This window comes from Gopherus flavomarginatus, chromosome 9 (assembly GCF_025201925.1).
Source record: "Gopherus flavomarginatus isolate rGopFla2 chromosome 9, rGopFla2.mat.asm, whole genome shotgun sequence".
Lineage (NCBI taxonomy): Eukaryota > Metazoa > Chordata > Testudines > Testudinidae > Gopherus > Gopherus flavomarginatus.
Genome location: NC_066625.1, coordinates 89935864 through 89957306, shown reverse-complemented (window position 1 = coordinate 89957306; position 21443 = coordinate 89935864). Strand labels below are relative to the sequence as shown.

Below are 21443 nucleotides of genomic sequence, written 5' to 3'. Positions count from 1 at the left end.
TTGAGATCAGAGTAAAATGTTGGTTGTTCACAGCACTACCTACGATTCGCCGTTGACTGACTATCTGCAGGGTTTGAATGTGAAGCTTTTCTTTAATTAAAGAAAGCCCATAAAACTTGGAAATAAGTAACATGAATGCAATGTGATCTCAACAAGCTGTCATATGAAGATCTGAGCTGAGAATGCAGAATTCATTTTACCTTTGAAAGACATGAACTGTTGTAAGCAAATTTCTTCAAAAACTGCAGAAATGTTAATCTAAACATAATTCTGAAGATTTATCAGCATAGCTCAAAGCCACCTCCACTTTGGAATTGTAAGAAGCTATCTGAATGCAACAGTGATCTTTTAAAGTTCCCTTTCAAATAAAGTTATAACCTAAAGTGAACAGATGAGTTGAGAAATGCCATGGTGATTAGATGCTTTGTTAGATGCCTAGATAAATGGACAAGGATCATAACTCCATGCTGGGATGAGGCTTAATTGCTAAAGTGTGAATAAAACCAAGTTGGTCTTTGTGCTACTTTACATTCTAGCTTATTTAAGTGTATGTGTGACTGGGTTCCATAAACTGGTGGATGTTGCTGTCATTTAAGTGATCTGCCAGAGTAACCACAATGTCCTTGCAGCAGCTGCAGGGAGATTGATATGAAACTGACACGTTAGGCTAATATTTTTTCACATGCTCCCTTGCTAATTTGGATAACATCAGTATTTTAACCATTTAGATTATTTTATTTTTTCTTGACACCATCGTGGTAAAAAATACAGACAGACATGAAACTAGTTCAGTTTATCCCAATCTTGTTTTGCATATTTTAGCTCTTGTCAGGGAAAGGAATGCAATATATAATTTATTTCCTCCATGCACCTGGCATGAAGGATTTAGAGAAGGTATAGTTGTGTGCTCTTGATGCCTCTTTAAAATTTGTTCCTTATTATGTGACGTGATCTATAGAAAGGGGAAAAATGGTTGGTTGGTTTTGGGGAGGAATTTTTTTTTATTCCAAGAAAAGTCTTGCTTTGTTTGTTTCTAAATGCTTTAATGTTTCTGACATCCACACAAGGTGATTTTTGACTAAACTAAATGCAGTTGTCTTTTCTTTTCCTTTTTTTAGACCGAGATTGCTAAAAGATTGAACACAATTCTAGCTCAAATCATGCCTTTTCTGTCACAAGAGGTAAGAGAATGGATGTGAATTGTTGTTGTTTGACTGTCTGCTGTTCACGTAGTGCTGATATTGATGAATAATTTGGAAAGTCATCTTGGGTCAAGGGGTGGTTATGCTAGATGTGACCCACTCGTGCTATAAGTCTTTAGACTCAGGTTCAAATTCTGACTTGTGGCACAAGTGAAAAAGGTCTCGGACTGGGTTTAACAGTTTTGCAATATGCACAATAACAGTGTGGCATGACTGTCTGCCTCTGTTTAACAGAAGCCACGGATGCAGACACGACAGACAATGCATGTGCATTGTCAGAGCAGTAAAAGGAAACTTGCGTAGTGTCCAGCTCTGTTGTGTGCTGCTCAAAGCTTTTTGGGCCAATGCAACTCCCAGTGGAGCCAGAGAGTCTTTTCTGTTGATTTCAGAGGGAGCTGAATCCAATTGGTCCTTAGCTCCTCATTTTCATGAGCAAATTCACCAAGTAAAGTGGTGGCAGCTTGCTGATGCCTTTGCCCCCTGACTTGGCTGTCCAGGCTTTCTTTGATCTTTCTTTACAGTCCCTGTTTGAAAACATTCCTTATTCTAATGTGCCTTTGAAATTTTGTTCCCTTAGCACCAACAGCAGGTTGCCCAGGCTGTTGAGCGTGCCAAGCAAGTGACAATGACAGAGCTGAATGCTATCATCGGGGTACGTGGACTTCCAAATCTGCCTCTCACCGTGTGTATACCCCTTTTATTCCTATCATTTACCATGACCAGAGACAACCCTGCACTTAGCTGGCTTTGAAGAATGGCAGCTTGCAAATATACTGACAATCAGGAACATTTCTGTGAATCTTAGTCACTGCCAGAGGGCTGCACATTACTAATTGAAATTCCCAGTTTGATCAAGTAGGTGTTGGAATCAGAAAACTGATTCAGGGCAGGGACCATGTCTCTGTAGCCCAGCGCAGTGAGGCCCCGATCCTGAATAAGGTCTTTGAGCACTCCTGCAGTGCAAAGAAGAATGAGTGTCCTCTCTAGCCTCTAAGTGTTGTAACTGACTGTAGAGGTGGGTTTAAACGGTGCGAGGTGCTGCCAATATGATGAAAACATCTTTTCTTAGTGCTTCACTTTGTACTGTTCTTTCAAAGCCTCATCAGCCATGGGGAAAGGGACTGATTTCTCCTTTTAGCAGTTGATGATAATGTTGCTGCTACAGATCAAGTCACTGAGATCAGTCAAAATGCAAAATTTTGGGGGGAAAAAAAAATCTATTTGAGCACAATATGGGAAACTAGCTAAACCTTTCTGAGATTTGGGGCTGTTCTTGATTTTTTTTTTAATTCTTTTAATTGGTCTGGATGTGTTAGCCCTTCTTCTGGCCACCTGAGATCAGGTATGTCTCTGTTGTATTGTTTATGTGAAATGTGCCGTAAATATGATTGACTTGGTGTTCCATGCATTAAGTTACTCGTGTAAATGTTACGGGTGTTTATCACTAAGATCCCAAAAGTTGAACACTGCAATGGTTTTAATTGTTTCTAGCAGTGATAGAATTACTGTTGCCAATTGTTCTGCTTAATTGGGCCTCAAAGTAGCCTTACATTTGATGTACTTCAGGTATTTACTCAAAATCCCAACAGAATGTGCAGTAGTTGAGTACTACTATTCCACTCCCGTCTGTAGACAGAGCCCTTGTGTCTATTGGAGCTAGACACACACAACCATGGGGTCAGTTCGAAGTCTGATTTTCAAAGAATAAACTTCCCCCAAACTACTGTCACTTTCATTCTGCCAGCACTCAGTTCTTTCCATTACTCTTAATGGAGCAGAGGCAAACCTGGCTCCTCTTCCCTGGTAATAGCCTCATCGTTGTCCTGTGAACTGTTGTCAACGTGGGACTCTCAGTAATTGGTGTGTCCCCCCGGGAAAACAGTGGCTCTCAAAACAGAGTCTAGATTGATGGTTTTAACTGGGTATTTGGCCCCAAAAATCTCTAAGGTAGATCAAAGCTTTGGCCTCCTTGATGTTACTTCTTGCGAGGGCCAAGTTTGAATTCCACGTGCAGGGACACATGGAAACATTTTGATAGACTCAAGAATGTGTCTTGTTTTGGCATGGGTGTCTAGTTCTCAAGTGGTTTTTAATGTTTTGCAGTGGTGTTTGTGCCTTGACTGCCGATGGCACAGAGAGCAATGCAGGCGATTTGCCATATCGTTTGCAAACTTTCCTCATTACAGCTCTTCTGGAATTAGGTTTTTAAGATGACTTTTAAAGAGATGAGCCTGCTGTGTCATCTGCCTTGCTGCTGACTTTCTGTTCTCGGCATTTCTGGTGCCAGTGCACTGGGGTCGTGCTCTCTTGCTCCGCTCTCTGGCCGGTGCACAGGGTGATCCTGGGGCTCAATAGTGTGTGTGTGAAAATGGAGACGTTGGCTTTGATTAGCTTCTTTTAAGTAGTGTTTAGGAGGCTACATGGCAGGTCAAGGCAGCTTGAGGCAGATATTGGAATTCAATTAAGGTAAATGAGTGGGGCCTGTGACCCCCTATTTCCTAGGTAATTGCTTCCTCGGATCAGAGTGAATGCAACTGTCGTCCCATCGTTAAGCAGGCAGCCATTTAATGATTTTGCCTGACACATTTTCACAAGGCAGGAATTATGGGCAGTTGCACAGTGCGTTAGCTTGGGGGCCATGCTTGACTGCACACTTGCAAAGGATAAAAGCTAATCCAGTCAAGTGTTTTTATCTTGTCAAGGAAGGAACCCAAAAGTGGCTGCTGTCAGAGAAACAGCAAGAGATCACCATGAGCTTTGATCGTGCGAGAGGAGAGAGGGTTCGGCATTAATGCAGTGCGTGGCCCGCCCCCAATGGCTTAGTGGATACATGCTGCGATATGGCAGATCTGCTTGGTAGTGACCTCTGGCTAAGGAGGCGTTTCAGTGGGGGAAGGAGATCACCCCAATCTCTGAGGGGCCGACTGGCTCATGTAATTCCCACTGCATTTTCATGCCCATGAATAGCAAGCCACAGAGCAATCCTGCTGCTTTGGAAGGAACGAGAGCCTGCCTCTCCAGGGTGCTGACCGTGACGCTTTGAGGACTTGGGGTGGAAGGGGGAGGGGTTCTGTGGCGCAACGGGCAGTCCAAGCGTGAAAGGCTGTTTGAAAAAGGCACCCTGGCCTTTCTAACGTGGGGCCCTGCCTAGTGGGGGGAAGCCAGCCCTTCCCTTGATAGGTCCCTGCTCTAGAGTCCCTGGGACAAGGGTCTCGAACTGCTCAGCCATCGAAAGGAGCCAGCTAGTGTGTCATTCGCCACCTCAGAGCTCCTTCAGAAACACGGAAGCTGAGAGTTGGCGTCTTCAGCAAACTTCCTGTCTCTCCATTGTGTGCATACACTCAGCTTATTGCTATAGGGCTGTTTGTGTGGGGCAGGGTTGCTTGTGCTGACTTTTATGGGGGAGAGCGAGAGTGTGTGCGCATGTGTGTACATAAAACCCCATACCTAGAAAGTAACATGGCCTGTGCCAACAGATAGAAGGAAAAGGGGAGGAGATACCAAATTTGATGCCTCCTAAACTTGACAGGCGCTTTAAAGGAATTATTTATGGGGAAACAGGTTTGCTATAGTATGCAAGTAGGACTTTATAAACATCTGGAACTTGTCTTTATAAGCTAGCGAAGGAATCATCATTTTAGTTCAGATGCTGTAAATAAAATTGACAAGTATGAAGATGCAGCAGATCATTAAAACCTCTTTGTCCTCCCCCTGCCCCCCTTCTGAGGTCAGGAACTGTTAATTTTATGCATCTAGGTCATTGTGTTACAGTTCTCCTGCTCCAGGCTTCTGTGAAATTGAGCCCTTGATTTGGTTCTAACTCTGGAAATGATTAGACTACTTTACTAAATGTAACGCAAGTGGTGAACTTAAGTGGTGAACCATTAAATCGGTTAACAAAGGCATGAAGCATGATGTACATAATCCAATTAAAAACACTCTACATACAATTTACAAGGGAGTAAATTGTAACCTCCTCATATCTTAACCATATTTGTTAAGACCCCAGAAGGAAAACATCTTTGTGTCTGAGCATCTCCAGAAAACTTTTTTGTTTAGGATTAGGGTTTAAGTGAGAGAAGTATGAGCTCCAGCAGCCATGCTAAATTCCAAACTTCTGCTTTTGGAAGTTTTCAGCCTAGGTGCTAATAGTCACTAGGGATAAAATCAGCAATCTTTCCCTAGGGTGAAGGCCCAGTACACAAGAGAGGCCTCTTGTTTTACCTTCTTAATTACTCTGTGCTGGTGTCTACCATTGGGTTTGGAAGACATCTCTGTTCCCAATGCCCATCTTACTGCAGTGATGGTCATTCCAGCCATTCTTTTCTAGCCTCCCTGTCTGGGGTACAGGCCATGTGATGCACACGCTGCACCGCTGCATACTTCACAGTGTAGTGAAAGCCACAGTCATGCTAGCTGGGTGTCACCATCTCAGCCACAGCCCTGCTAATGCACACCAGCACTGCTGCACTGTCGCTGAAGGCAAAGGTGTGATGTCTCCTGCCCTGTGCCCTCCACTTGTACCTAAGGTGCCAATTTCAAAGCTTGGGTAGGATCACTGAATGGCTAACCTCAGCACGCACACTCAGATACTCATTGCTGCATTTGCTGCTGTGTTTGTTGGGAGATAGATTTTTACATGGCTTCTCACGCCAGCCATGAGGGCAGGGAGTAACTCTTCAAACTTGCTTTTAAGAGCATTTTTTAAAAACAGCCCTTTTTTCCCCAAAGCAGAGAAGCTTTGGGGACCATTTCAAATTAAACAGGAGAAAACCCCCACATCTTATTCTCTTGTCGTCTACATTTATCAGCAAGTATTTAAAAAAAGAAGAGAAGAAAATCCCCCTGCTAATATAACAGAGAAACATAAAACACATTCAGATGGAGAGCCCATTAGAAATGTTTTCCCCTCTTTTGTCAGTAGTCGGCTGTGTTGTGCTTAATCTCTCTGCAAGGAAGTTGAAACTTATAAATAATACAAGAAAATGTCATCTCATGGAGTGCCTAGATACTACAGAGAGAGGGGCTACCCACAACGATAGAGGTAGGCCTTGGCTACACTGGCGCTTTACCGCGCTGCAACTTTCTCGCTCAGGGGTGTGAAAAAACACAGGGGAAGTGGAGTACCTGCAGCACTGGGAGAGCGCTCTCCCAGCGCTGGCGCTGTGACCACACTCTCACTTCAAAGTGCTGCTGTGGGAGCGCTGTATGGCTGCAAGTGTAGCCATACCTGTACAAATAATCCCAACTAGAGACACTGACAGGCACTGACTCCATGGGTGCTCCAGCCGTAGAGCACCCACGGGGAAAAAAATTAACAAGTGCTTAGCACCCACCAGCAGCCAAGCTCCCCCTCTCCTCAGCGCCTCCCCCTCCCCGTTACACCAGCAGCCCTGCTGATTAACTTCTTCGCGCCCACTGCAGCCAAGCTGTTCTGTGGCAAGCAGGAGGTGGAGCAGGGGTGGGCATGCTCTGGGAAGGGGCGGGGAGGGAGTGGCCTTGGGGAAAGGGGTAGAGTGTGAGTGAGGCCTAGGGGGGGTGAGCACCCCCTGATAGAGAGGAAGTTGGCACCTATGGATTCACTTAAGTCATCCTTATAGGTGAGTCCTTCACGCTAACCCCCCCCCCAGCCCGCAATACTCCCCACAAACGGGCCATGCTCAAGAGGAGCTGGGTTTGTGGGGAATGGAGGGCATGTGAAGGGTTGGGTTTAAAGAGCTTCATTGATTTTGGTAGCCAGTTATGGTTCATCTTTGTCTGTCAGTCCCTCATAAGCCAAAACGGTGGAGTTAAATATGCTGAGAGGGGACCGGCATAGGGAGTCCGGATTTCTGCAAGCAAAGCAATTATTCAAGAGAGTGTAGCTAAGAATAATAGGATGATGCTAAGAACTGCTAGTCAGTGAGATAATCTGCTGAAGGAAGTGGTGGGGGTGCTCAGCACATCTCCGACTCAACTGGACCAAACCCTAGTGAAAGCCCAGCCAGGAGCCATGCTGCAGAGGCAGGAGTCTGTGCTCGGTGACAGAACACATCCCTCCCATTTCCACAGGTGGTGATTCCGAAGGTGTCTGGTCTTGGGTTCCCATTGCGATGAGTTGGTTTTGGCTAACATCATGGGCAGCGTGACCGGTCACAACCACCACATAAACTGCTGCCTGCTTTTATCTCATGGGAGGCAGAGGGGGAAGTTACACTCCTGTTTGCAAAGCATTGTCCTCTCCACTCCCAACAGACGAGGCCAAGGACTATAAAATGCAGATGTGTAGCTTTGTGTCTCTTGCAGCCTGGGTTCAAGCCTATCCCCTTTAAAGCTGATGCCACTGAAGTCAGGGAAAGTATTTCCATTGGTGTCAGTGGGTGTAGGATCAAGCCACCCGTAATCCCCACACTCTTTCCCCTCCCCTATCCACTACCAAAAGCACATAGGCAGGTGTGAACTTTGAGAGTGAAACTACTTTTGAAGGAACAGGTTGGCCTCTTGCATGGCTGAGAAGTGATGTTTCTGGAATAGGCCATGTTTCAAACATACACTTCACTCTGAAGCAATAAATAGTGCAAGCTTTCAAATCACAGCCCTGGTCGGGAAGTTGCATCCCGTGTGGGGATTTCTCCCTTTGTGAAATGTGCCCTGCTGAAAGTGCTAGAAACTGAAAGCTCTCTGTGGAGAAACCCATCAAGTGCACCAGGCCACCCACACAGTCATGCTTCCCCTGTCCCCCATCCTGCCCATTCGCTCTGCATTGCCTGTGGGCTTCCCCATTTCCACTGAGCCCTGGGCCTTTTGCAGCTGTTGAAAGAAGCGTCTGTCCATGGGTCCTTGCCTCCACTCCATGCTAATTCCGTACGGTGGCCTAGACGGGCTAAGCTGCACATGTTGGCATGTCACTAGTTTCGGAGACTCCTTAAGATGGATCATCTTTATGGGAAATGACCAAGGTGAAAGGGGGGGAAACGGCACTTCCTCAGAAATGCGTGGGGTAGGGAGAGAGGGTTAGTCAGCGCGGGGCTTTCCGAAGAGTCATGTGCTGAGCTCTCACCTCCTGCTGGCCTCTGGGGGAGCCAACCGTGGTCAACATGTGGTGGGATCAGGGCCTAACAATTCAACTCTCTGGGTTTCTGGGGGAGGCGGCGCAGATGCAAGCAAGACAGGGTTTGAGGAGCTTTCCTGCAGTCCTGGCCCAAGTGTCTTCTCGCCCTTGTGGACTGGCTCAGCAGAACATCTGTCCTAGTGCTTGTGAAAAAGCGGGGACTCCAGTCCTGACGGCAGGGTGAGGTCGTGCTTAGCAGAGCTGGGCTCGGACAGGGTGGGGGGCATGTTGCACCCCATAGAAGGCTGTAACAGGTATCTATGGCTCTGTGGGTTCCCTGCAGGCAGCGTCTGGGCAGGCTAACCCAGCATGTAACTCTGCCCTCAGTGAATTCTGGAGCCCTGAAGGAGAGTACTTGCAACAAGCTCTGATACTTAGGGCTGCAAAGGGTCCTGACTCTCTTCCCTTTCGGCAGCCACTATCCCTCCACATACTTTCACTGTTGACACAACAGGCTCTAATGGTCCTTTCAAGGAGTTACTGCCTTAGAGTAAATAACTTGCGTTCTTCAGATGGCCCAAATAAATACGGGTGAGGGAAGCAGGCAATTCAGACTGCAGCCAAACCCCTGTAATTTCCCCTGTGTGAATGGACAATGCAGTGCAAGAATAAAACAACCTCATTGTTCCCAGGCCCCCAGCAGAGCTGAGCTCAGAACTGCACAACTAGGAGTGCCCCAGCTGCTGTTGGCGTAAGCCAAATTCCTCACGTTTTCTTACGTCATGTAGTCCATGGACCAGCGTAAACTCAAAGCAAGACACTGACTTCAGAGGAGTTTCTCCAGTTCTTTGCCTAGCAGCAGAGAGCAGAAGTTAGCCCTGCAACTTCATCATTTCCAGCTCTGGCCTATGGGTCCCTGGGTGTGTAACATGCAATGGAGAGGTCCCCACAGCCGTCCCTGGGCAAAATGGTACCCATCAGATGCGTTAGGCTTTTCATTCGACCGCACCTGGGATCTGCTTCTGAGAGAGGCCCAAGTCTGTGGCTGTTCTCCATACTGAAACTGGGACCTCCTGCAAGGGTAGGAGAGATGGACACCCTCTCTCTGCCCCTGCCTTCAGGTATATATGAATATTCACGTCCCTCTTTCATTGGGTACCTGGTGTCCAGATCCATCGGACCTGACTGTGTCTGTGCGCTGAGCCATTCCGGGAAGCTCGGCTGGAACAGGCCTCAGCAGAAAGCCTGCTCCGATTAGGCCTTGCAGTGGGTTCTGCCTCAGTTGGGTGCAAGATGTCAAAGCAAGGAATTGTGGCTTTTCTGCTGTAGCAGGGAGGGTCAAGGGGGGGTATTGGGCTGAGGAAGTGGTAGCTTCAGAGGGATTTGGATAAGCATCCAAAGGCTTGAATGCTTCTCCACAATCACCCAGCCCTTTCACCAGTGCTAGTATTCACCTGCCCCGCAGGGAGAGTTTATAGATACAGCGTGTTGCTGATGCAAGGCAGTGCTCTCCAGCACCAGGCCTCTGCTGAGGATCCAAGCTCAGGCAGCTCGTGTCCTTCTCACAGGCACTTGCAAAAGTCCGCTTGGGGCATGTTACAATAAAACAGAGGGAAAATCCTCAGCCAAGCTCTCCCTGGGGTTCCACCTCCTCTCCCTCGAAGCCGCCTGATATTTTAAACAGAAATTCAGGAAGTGGGAAAATTTCTTCCACCTCCACATCCCCCGGCCATGTTTTTGTTTAGCTTCTTCCAGCCAAAAAGGAGCTAACTGTTCCCACCCCTGGAATGGCACCTGCCTGGACAGGTGGGGTTCTTGACTTTCCAAACACAGAACAAGTAAGAGCAGAGAAACATGCGTCCGCTGTAGCCTCTGAATTGTGTTCAGCTGCTGAGGTGCAGCCACATGCGGTATGGTCAGTAACCCTGTCGGTGAATCCTGGGTCACTCTTGCTAGTAGCCCAGGCTGGTGTGTGGTAACGCTCTCTGGCTGGGTGACAGCACCATGACCCAGGCTGTGGGTTGGCCAGTCCTGTTTCCTCCTGCTGGGCTGTGCCCGAGAGCTCTTGGTGCAGCACTGTGTGCACATCCCCTGTCTCTGTTGCCTGTTGATGCGCGATGGGACCGCTGCCCAGAGCGCCCCCACCAGCGGCTTGAGAGGTGTGGCCATGAGACGTGGTTGTTCTGTGAGGACGCAGCTCAGGACTGTAACAAACTAATTACTAGCCCATTGCTGTAGCGTGCACAGGCCCTTTGTTCCCCCCACCCCAAACCAGTGTTCTGCAGGTAAAATCTCACCCCATTTCCACCCTCCCCCATCTGCAACAGGACAGGGGGAGAGGGTCTCTCTCACAGATGGACACAATTACCGTGTATTGATGGGAGCTACACAAGGCCTGAGCAAAGGAGGAGCATGCCCAGAACCGAGTTATGGCTTGGGCATAGTTTGCCCCGCCTGCCCTTAATTAGGGGGGAAGTGAGCCTTGCCAGGCCTACCCCGGTGCATATCACTGCCCCCTTTTGCACTGGCTCTGCCTGCAACCGATGCCTCCGTGGGAGGGGATGTAGAGGTGCCAGGGAGGCTGCTCTGCCCCCGGTGCTGCGACTTACCATGGGAACACGGTGTCCCCCCTCGCTCCCCTGGGCAGGAGAGTGCCAGGGTCCTGATTTGGCGCTGTGGCTGGAGAAGCCGGATTGCACACTCCCTCTTGGAGTGACTCTCCGAGCAGCCCGTGCAGGCCACGCTGTGCCCGCCTGCTCCCATCCAAGCACCAGTCCCTCTGGTGGCAGCGCCTCCAGCACCCTGCTGCTCATGGAGGGAACGGGGGAAGTGATGCTTCCTGGATGGCCAGGCCTGCCCCTGCTTGGCCGCTGAGCCCCCAGCCGTATGCCTGCAGGCACTCGGTGGTGAGTAATGCTTCATGTTCCATAAAGCTAAGTGAGCTTGGAACATCTTTCATCCTGTGTGCGAATGGCTCCTCTGCGTCCGCAGGCTGAGCCGTAGCTTTGTCGGGGAGAGAGCTGCGGGGTTAGACGGGCAGCAGCTGAGGTCCCTCCTTTCCCCCCGTGCTGCTCTTGGGGGAGAGGGGATGCTGCCAAAGCCAAGTGGCTCCCTGCAGGGGCTGGTGTCAGGCAGGGCTCGGGGACGCGGCTTGCACTGTCTGACCCGCCTGCCTTGTGAGCTGACCTTGCTCAGGGTGTGGCACTGGCGAATTCAGGCCACCAGGCTGCAGAGGCTGCATCAAGGCTGGCAAAGGGGCCTCTGAACTCTGTGACTTGGTGTTGCAATGGCAGGTGGGGGCCCTGAGTGGGAGGGGTGGGAGGTGTCTGTCTACAGGGAGCCAAGGAAAACAAAATGCAGGCCGCTGGCAGCAACGTCCTCTCCAAACAGGGGCAGTTACCTGGAGTGTCACAGTGAGCAAGCCGATTCAGCGCTAAGGCAAACACCCAAGGGCTTCTGCTTGGCTCCCTGCCCCCATCTACCCACCTAGCTGGGTCTTCCTCTCTTCTGCACTCTTCTTATCGGGTGGTAACTCCTACCTTGTCAGCAGAGCTGCTTGACAAGCTGCAGAGATACAGCCTGCCAGGAGCTACCCCCAGGGGTGTGACACTTCCAGTAAGAAGTAGTATGTTCTCCTTTCTGTCACTAAACGGAGTTAGCAAAAAAACAGATCCGTAACCCACCCCCAAGCCAGGTTCCCCATGTGCTGCCGTGGTGGAGACAGCACTTAGCCAGAGCTGAATTGGCCTGTTTGTTTTAGGAAATGGGTAGAGTTGCAATGAATCTGGACACTAGAAATGTCACTGTTTTGTGGGGGACTTTGGGGGAATGGTGGCTCTTCCTTGCTATATGCAAAGCTCATAACAGTGGTTCTGTTCCATGGGGAAGTCTGGGCCCTTGGGCTAGCTCAGCGATACACAGACCTCAGGGTTTCAGGAACCAAATTAGAGATCAACATTACCCAAATGAGCCACAGTCATGGGAAATCAGTTTCATTTGCTATAGAACTATCTAGTGCTATTTAAACTGTATGACATACATATAAATAATTAAAACAAAAGCATCCTGATTGGTTAATATTTAAATCCCATGGTGTTTTGTAGCAGGTGACACAATATAGCTGCAGGGGACACATTAAAGAGCCACTTGTGGGTCCGGTCATGCCCCTCAGTCTGAGCATCGATGTACTGGCTAGAATACTCTCGTACAAGTGCAAAAAGACTTTACAACTTGTTTTTTTGTTTTACTGCCAAATGCCTTAAAATTACTCCCCAGCAAACAGCAGGAACTGCCTTCTGAGGCAGCGTGAAAGGACAGCTGGATGCTTTTCCTTTCTTCCCAGATTGCATCAGTTTTAACATCTGGCAAAAACAAGCCTCAGAGTTGATGTGCTGGGTGTAATTCTCCCCCTCCTCCCCTTGTTCTGCTTACATCTCGGAAATGCCAGGTTCTCTCAGTGGATTACCAGGAATGAAATGGAGCCCCCAAGTGACGGTGTCTTTCAAACACCTGCGCTATTTATCCCTGGCTCAGAGGGCTGCAATTATAAGCTCTGCCCTGTGTCTGTGCGCCTCTCCCTTCAGTCTGACTCTTCCTAACGTGGATTCTCCTTGCAGACAGAGAAATATGGTGTTTAAGCCAGTTTAATATTCCCCCCATAAGTTCTGAGTGCATGAAGCAGGCTCCGCCCCTTCCAGTGACTTCTCCCATGTCACATGACCATTTAATATCTGCATGACATGCCATTTCCCATCAATTGCTTACCGCTGATTTTATTGCAGCAGCAGCAGCTCCAGGCCCAACACCTCTCCCATGCTGCTCATGGCCCCCCGGTCCAGCTGCCTCCTCACCCTTCAGGCCTTCAGCCTCCAGGAATCCCTCCTGTCACGGGGAGTAGCTCAGGACTGCTGGCTCTCGGGGCCCTTGGGAGCCAAGCCCACTTGACCGTTAAAGATGAGAAAAACCATCACGACCTGGATCACCGAGGTGAGAACAAAAGGCCTTAAAGATACATATTCTCGTCTTCCTCTCTCTTCGTCTTTGCCCCTCGGGGCTCTTCAGAAACACTCCTTTGCCTCTGCTGGGCAGCACTACGGCAAAAGCACTGTTGGGCTTCTTTGACTCCTTTGACAACTGGGGACCAAACCTGGGGCACCCTCTGCTCCTGCAGGAGGTGCCGAAGCAGCAGCGGCCAGAGCCTCTTAGCACGGAGACTGCTCATCTCACGGCACCCTCTAGAGATCTCCACAGCTTCCCACCCTAGGGGGCTTGCTTGGCTTCTGAGGTGCAACCGGACAGTCTTTGCACTGATGGGATCCCCCTGCGTAGGGGAAGCAGTGGACCATCTCTTCTGTTCCACCTGTGCCTTGTAGTGCCAGCTCTGGCCTGGCTATCTAGGCAAGCTAAGTGGTAGGGCCTGAGGGTTTGTTCATTAACCCTCTGATGTGCTTGTATGGAGCAAAGCTCCTCCCATATGGTCCCTGGTCCTTTTCCCCCAGAGTTGGGCCCAACTGGCTATAATGGATGTGGGCAGAAAAAATAGAACAGAGCGAGGCTGCATGTGTTGGAGGAGAATGTGCACTGGGATGCACTAATTCGTTTTTCCAACTGTTGCACGTTTCCGATACGGAACTGGATTGGCAGCATGTGCAGACTAAGGGTGAATTGCAGAGAGTGTGTCTGCTCCCCAGAGTTCAGCAGCAGGCGCTAGTGAGTGGGTTGGGTGGCGAAGTTTAATGCCGATTAAAAATAGACTGGCACCCCCAATGCATCGTGCTGCAGATGTCAGCGTGACCATTTGCCCCATAGGGAGTTTGCTACATCCCATATGTGTGTGTTTTAAAAACAAACAAACAAACAAACAAAACCACTGCAAAGATGGTGGTGTTTTTTGCCTCCCAAAGGATAGTGGGAAAAGAGACTATATAACACTGCAGTTATATTAAAAAGGTGCTTACCTGGCAAACTCAGTTACTATAGCTTCATGGTAGCTCTGGCATCATGCACCCCGAAGTTTCATAGTCGAGTAACAACTGGTTGGAAAAGTCAGTCTTTGATTTGTATGCTGACTATATGTCTTACAGTGGACAATAAAAGTGAGGGTAAGTTTTATACCCCTTGGGGATAAGCCAAGCCAGCCCTAGAAATTTTTGGCTGGGACATCAGGGCTACCCCATTTGTTACATAAATGGCCACAGGCTTGGTCCTCTGTGCAGAGCAGGAGACTCTGTTCTTGAGGTCTTGTCCCAAAGGCACTAAGCCGTTGTGGGCTAATTAGTTTTGTCCAGTTCCAGACTCCAGAGAACATTCAAAAAACAACAAAACAATAATAAATAAATAAAAAGATTTTGGGGTCTGTTCAAAAGCGTCTGGCGATCTGGGTTTGGCCCACGCGCTGCCTGTTGCCTATCCCTGTGCTAAGCCACTGTCAAGTTGGCTCTGGGGGTACTAGTGTTTTCAGGGAGTCTGGGTATTTCCAGTGTGAGGTGTGAGCCCCCAAGGCAGCCTGGCTGGCTGGTGTAGAACATTCTCTGCAGTTCACCTGTTAATGACAATGACAACACATACTGGCCAAACCGTGAGTTCATGTTTGGCGCAATTTATTTCCAATTAATAAAAAAAAAAAAAAAAAGTGTTTAATTTTTTTGGGACCTCGGCCGTTTGCTTTGCCCATGAGCATGGTTTGATGACAAGCTTTTGTAGCAATTTGACCGTATGCTGCCTGATTCGCCCCTGCTGATAGTCTATTTTGTGCCCATAAGTTTATATGCAGGCCTTTTATTGGAGGCTTAGTTGATGCCTTTCCTAAAATCAGAGCCTCTCACTCCATTTGTGGGATCTAGCCCTAACTGTGTTCTCTATTTGAGGATCTGAAACAGCGACACTGTAAACACTCAGATGTTTTGCAGGTGTCCTCCTTACGAGATCCTACAGGGTCACTGAGGTGGCAGCGAGAACACCTTCCAATAAGGTTTATATCTGGATATGGACACAGCAAGAGTTATTGCTTAAAAATGGCTGCCAGGGCTTAATGAGTCATATGAAACCACACAGTCTCTCTCTAATTGCAAGAAATCTGCTTGGAAACTTGCACTCCTCTGGAAATAAACAATGCTCCCTGCCAAAGTCATTTTTTTAATCACTGGAGATAAGAGAATCTTTGTAGAACAAAAAATGGTGGCATCAAGTCAATGACAAACCAGTATAGTGCTGGAGGAGTTCCACGTGTCTCTGCTCTCTATTAATATATCAAGATCTCGGATCTCTTCCCCTTATTTGTATCAACTTTTAGAGAGTTACCTTGTGCTTCTTCTAACCTAGGAGATTTCATTGTCGTGGGTATTTTTTCCCTGTGAAAGCTTCAGGAAAAAATTCTTGAAAGTTATTATCAAATTACATTCATTTTTTCTACATGAGTTTAAATTGTCAGGCGATCTAAGGGGAGAATGGACCTATTTATGTATAAATTAATGACTAAACCTCTGACAACATCCCTTTAAAGTGGCAACACTTATCTTTGTAATTCTACAAAGAGGATGAGTCTGGATGTTCAGTATCTTCTCCTCCTGGATTTATGACTTAACGTGTGTAAATAGTTTAGTTTAGTTCCTGCCATTTCTCTTTGTATTTCAATGCATTTCCCTTTAGACACTGTTTATTTTGCCACAACTCACTTAGACAAAAAAAAAAAGCGGGGGGGGGGGCATATTGGATGTGTGTGATTGGGCAAGGGAAAGTAATTTAAAATGAAAAGAGTCAGAAATGCTTTGATTGAATTAAACCAGAAGTCACTATGTGATGAGGAACTACGAGGTTTATTTTCTGTTAAGACTTATTTGAACTTGTTTTATTTTTCTGTCTTCCTTGTCTTGGCTGGGACCTTACCTCTGACACGGGCCTCATTCCTAACAGAGCGAGACTCAAATGCAGTAAGTTCTGTTATGTTCTTTTTCTTAGTTTTTTTTTTTTTCTTTATCTTGGTTTCTAATCGCTGTGCTTTTAATTTATCTATTGTTTTTAAAAACAGACGTCCGGGTTCAGGCTCTCGAGTGATCTCTGTTGGACCCACACACACACACACACACACACACACACACACACACACACACACACACACACACACACACACACACACAATCATTTGGGTGGTGCTAACTAAAATAAAATTTTTTGTTTGACTCTGTTCCGCTTCAGTTCTGCTGAAGTAAACATTCAGCCAATGCACATTGTCTGGCCGGTACACTTTCTGTGTGCCCGTTATGAGATTTGGTTTAAATCTTTTTGATTGCCGCATAGCTTTAAGATTCTGTTTCAATTGACTAAGCTTTGTGAATGAGTGCAGTCAAGTCTGTAGGGATAAAACTGCTTCAGCGATTAGGAAAGCTATTTTATTCCTGATCACTGTTCTATTATCTTGGGTCATCTAATCTGTTGGGATGGCTTTGGCTATTACATTGTGTTAAGTAGGACTTGGAAGGTCAAGCAGTTAACTAACCATCTAAATAGCAATGGTTGTGGGCAATTGTTGCCTCTAGCAGCTCTTTGTTTAGTTCTTGTTTTGACTTGGTTACATCTTAGAAGACACTCTGGTGTTTGGCAAGAAAAAGGGGAGGATGATTCCAGAGAGAGAGAGTTTCTGCCCATGCAAAACCAACACAAACCTGCTGCCTCACTTATTTTTTCTTTCAATATTTTTTTTTTTGTTGAACAGTCCACCCTCATCCCCTCCTCCTCAGTGCTCTGTAATTCTGTCCCCTGCCCCCTTGCTTTGGGCCTTATCCCAAGGTACACAATGCTTTCTGTTTAAAAGAAAAGCTGGCAGGACAAAAAACAGTTGAGTCTTCACTTTGCACTGATTTCCTGTCATCCGTGCATAGCTGACTTTCACAGTGCAGAGACCACAAATGGGCCTTTTGAGAGTCAAATGCAGATGGAAATAAAAGTGCCATTTAAGGGGGGCTGAAGGGAGGGATTGGCCATCATTAAGCTGCTTGTTGAGGTTGTAGGGAGCGGTCAGGGAGGGTTTTGTACGAAAGATAAAAATGTTTGGGCTTCTTTTTCTTTGGAATTGGGAAAATGTTCCCATTGGGGGTTTAATATGAACTATAAGTAAAGCTAGATTCATTCATATTTCCTAGCCCGAGCAATAAAAAATACTTAGTTTCTTGGCAGTGCGCCAAGAAACAGCTGAATGGATCGATGCCTCTAAATGCTTGACATGATTCTCTGGTAGCTGCGAGCTTTTTCAGCATGACTGCCTGAGAAGAAAGGCCCTAGTGTTATCCAAAGCTGCTTATTGGGTACTGAGGAGAAACATGAACTGCTTTAGTTCTCCTTTTCAGACACCAAAGAAAAGGAAGCAGAGGAGCTTAAAAACATTTCTATGTAGCATGGGGTGGTAGGCACTCCTATAAGAAATGAAATGATGGTAATTTCTGCTGCAGCTTGTAGAAACTAATTGAATTGCGTCTCTATGAGAACATCCCCAGTTGGCACTGCTGTAGTTAAGGCCAAGTAGCCGTTTTTTTTCCATGCTAAATTCTGCTCTCCTAAGACTGCTTCACTCTGCCATTTTTGCTCTTAGCTAACACTTGGCATGCAAGAGGCCTTGCTGGAGGAGCAGCCGTACTGAATGATGCTTTCTGAGATCGGATGCTGTTGCTTAGAGAAAAAACAAAGCAAAAAGCCCACCAACCTGACTACGTGAACATATTGACATCATGTCAATGTTTGTTTTAAAAATCTTTTCTGCGTGTCTTGTGGCTTGGCAGAGATCGGTTCCCAGCGTGGTCCAGTTACAAGTGATGTAAAACAGTTCCAGTGCAGCATGTTGACTCTCTTGCAGTTTGCCTTCTAATAAACCCAGCAGATGAAATCCTGGCTCCATTGAAGTCTATGAGAGTTCTGCCACTGATTTAATGGGAACCAGACTTTCACCCAGAATGCATAACTTCATCAGTAGGACACTGCAAACCCTTTAGCAAGTCATAACCTTACTAGGGCACATAACAGAGTGAGGACTTCAGTGGCGCTATTAGCCAGAGGAAAGTTATTCACGTACTTGCATTTTAGAGGAAATGAGTTCCCAAGTACTGGCTAGTTTTGGTGAGCTTTCTGTCTTTTCAAATGTGTATTTATTTTACTTATCACGACCTGCAATCAACTGCAGGAGCTGCCTTGGAGAAATACGACTGCCATTTTTCTTTTTAAATTTTAAATGAGGATGTTAACATCCCCTCCCTCCCATGAACAAATTTAAATGCACTAGAAACTCAGCAAGCTATGCCACAAAACTGTGGGCTGCTCTGCACTGACCGACCCTCATGCCCCTCTCAAAGCCCAGCTGATGTCCAAGGAGCTCCATGCAGGCTCAGGGTCTCACCACATGGAGCTGTTTCCAGGCTCGGGGCCCTGGTCATTGAAAAGTTCAAGACAACTGTCCATAGTCCTACCCTACAGTCGTGTCATGGTGCAGCTTCAGGCTTCGTTGTCTTTCTCTCTGTCTGGAGCTCAGTACTAGCGGATGGTCAGGGCTAGCTGGGTTGCTCACCTGCCAAAGTCTTGCATAGTGTCAGAGCCAGAGTGGGTTCCCAAGTGGAGAAAGCTGTAGTGCCCACCTCTTCTGACCTGGGGGTGGCGGGGGAGGAGAGGGGCAGGAGCAAGCCCCTCTGTTGGTGCAGCGTGGCCTGAGGCAGGTCCCTGGCCATGGAGGGCATGACACCGCTAGTTAGGCATTCAACATCCTTCCCTGTGCTTGTAAAGGATCTATTGATTGTTTATAAAACAGGTGCCTTGAGCTCTCTTATGGATCCCATCGTAGTTCAGTTGCTTGTTCTCAGAATAACATGAAAATAACATTTTAATTTTTTTGTTTGGAGAAGTTCAAGGATCTACATTTAAGACTCATCCCTGTTCAGAGAGAGTTTTAGCTGAGTATTAAAAGCTATCACTTCAGACTGTTGACCCATTTAATGTGGAGCTGAACACCTTCCTGGATTTTTTTTTTCCCTATGTTTCCAGAATAATTCTGTCTCACCATCAGACAGCCTGAGAGCTAGTGAGAAACACAGGAGTTCTACAGACTACAGCATCGACGCCAAAAAGCGGAAAGCAGAGGAGAAGGACAGCATGAGCCGCTATGTAAGTCACAAGAGCTTTCTTGGTAGTCACTTAACTCTGGTGTGTGTCTGAAAACGAGGTGTTCCAGCCAGATAGTTTCTCCCATGTTACACCATCTCATAGTGCGGGATGAGAGAACTCCTTCTGTTAGGGGCTTCTTTATGCTTTTCTTGGTTACGGTTCTCAAAAGCACCAAAGTCCAGTTGACTGAAAGAGCTCTAGGCTCCAGAATCCCATGGCTGCTCTTGAAAATGCTACCCCTGACTTCTGGGTTGGCGGAGTCGGCTCCTCTTGTAGTAGTGTGACTTGCTGTGTGTTTCAGGACAGCGACGGTGACAAGAGCGATGACCTGGTGGTCGACGTCTCCAATGAGGTGAGTGTGGGTGTCGTTTTGCAAGGCTGCTGCTTTCGCTCTGGTTAAAGCTGACTTTGGGGGGGGGTGTGCGGCAGGGTTTGGATTGAGGCACCAGACTTGATATGCAGGCCGTAAATCTCCATCACAAACCACGGTCTGCTGTCAGGAGGCCTGACCTTGCCTTTTTCTTTCCAAGAGCGGCCATATTGAGACCCAAGTACTGTGTCCCCACAGGCCAGGGATAGCTGTGGCGGGGGCAGGCCCAGTCCTGAGCTGGAAAAGGCTGCCCTGTTCCCAGGCCTGTCCTTCCCTTGGCTTGTCCTGGCGTAGCCACGACAAGGCGCTGATCAGTCAGACTTGTCAGTATGTCTGTGTGCAGACGCCCAGTCGCTACGCATTGTGTTGCGGCCCCTCCTGCACTAGCTCTTTTCACATGGGCCACTGCATTGATACCGGCTTTGAACTAAAGCCCAGAAGTGAAAGGAGCCGTGTCCCCTCCCGCAGCCAGTCCATTTCCCACTTTAGTTTAAACACTCTCTCTTTGGGCTACCTTAAACTTGGGCCCTTCCTGTATCTGAATGCGACAACAGCATGTGAAACGAAGAATTGCGTGGTCAGCATGGCCATGGCCCTCCTGCACTTTGAAAACTGGGACAAGCGAGTACGTGAAAGCTTTCCCCATCCTCTGCCACTGGGCAGGTGCTAAATGCCGTCCTGTCTTTAGGATCCAGCTACACCCCGTGTCAGCCCAGCCCACTCGCCGCCTGAGAACGGGATAGACAAAACCCGAGGGCTGAAGAAAGATGCTCCAAACAGCCCTGCTTCCGTCGCCTCGTCCAGCAGTACGCCGTCCTCGAAGACTAAAGACCTGGGCCATGTAGGTGGATTGGCGCCCCGTATGCAGCAGCCAGGCGCTGCAGGGAGGGCTGGGGCTGTCCCTACCTTTTGGAAGGAGGTTGGTCATGTGGTGTCTAAACCTCTTGGCCACGTCTTCCCAAGGGAAAGGTGCGTTCTTAGCTCGAGCTTGCTGGCTTGAAGCGAAACCACAGTGAGTCAGCATGTCATCATCCCGAGAGACCAGCCTTTTACGTGACCCTGTGAACTCAGTGACAACAACACATGGCCTTGTCCTCACTGGTTTTCACCTCCAGTCAGTGAGCTTGAGCGAGGCACACACCTTTCTGTGAGTAGCTCCTCAGCAGTGCTGGGGCCTGAGGGCAGGGCAGCAGGGCACAGTGAAAGGAGAAGGGCCTCTTCATGCTACTCACTAAGCCACATCCGTTCATGGGTTTTCTTCTTTCTGGCCAGAATGACAAATCATCCACGCCTGGGCTCAAGTCAAACACTCCTACGCCGAGGAATGAAGCCCCGACTCCTGGGACGAGTACCACTCCAGGCCTTCGGTCTGTGCCGGGCAAACCAGCGGGCATGGACCCATTGGGTATGTGCTCCTAGAGTGGTTGGCTCTTTGGAGGAGAGGCCCGGATTTGCTCTGTGATTGCTAGCGCAGTGTAGCTCTGACTCTGACTGGGGTCTCCTGCACGCTAAATGCCAGAGGGTTCGATGGTTTATGGCAGCGATACTGAGTCAGCCGCTGCAGAGCCGCATTGCAGTCTCCGTTGCCGTGGTGTCAGAACGGCAGCGTTGTGCTGCCACGTCACTGAAATGTGCTGGGGAGGTTGGAGCCAAGCATGGCAGAGCCCTTCCTGGGCTTTGTTCCTCTGGTAGGTGGAGCTCT

At 48.1% G+C, this 21443-nt stretch overlaps 1 protein-coding gene across 10 annotated transcripts in view; it reads left to right on the top strand.

Moving 5' to 3' along the window:
- Positions 1-21443, top strand: part of TLE3 (TLE family member 3, transcriptional corepressor) — a 47917-nt gene that overhangs the window by 15757 nt on the left and 10717 nt on the right. For 2 of the 10 annotated variants that reach the window (XM_050967560.1, XM_050967557.1), the window contains exons 5-12: positions 1119-1181; positions 1780-1854; positions 13017-13218; positions 16144-16160; positions 19252-19371; positions 19673-19723; positions 20430-20582; positions 21014-21146. In XM_050967560.1, the coding sequence (XP_050823517.1) occupies positions 1119-1181; positions 1780-1854; positions 13017-13218; positions 16144-16160; positions 19252-19371; positions 19673-19723; positions 20430-20582; positions 21014-21146 (814 nt within the window). Of the gene's footprint in view, positions 1-1118; positions 1182-1779; positions 1885-13013; positions 13219-16143; positions 16161-19251; positions 19372-19672; positions 19724-20429; positions 20583-21013; positions 21147-21443 lie in introns of all 10 variants that reach the window. The other 8 variants (XM_050967555.1, XM_050967553.1, XM_050967559.1 and 5 more) reach the window with 6 other exon arrangements.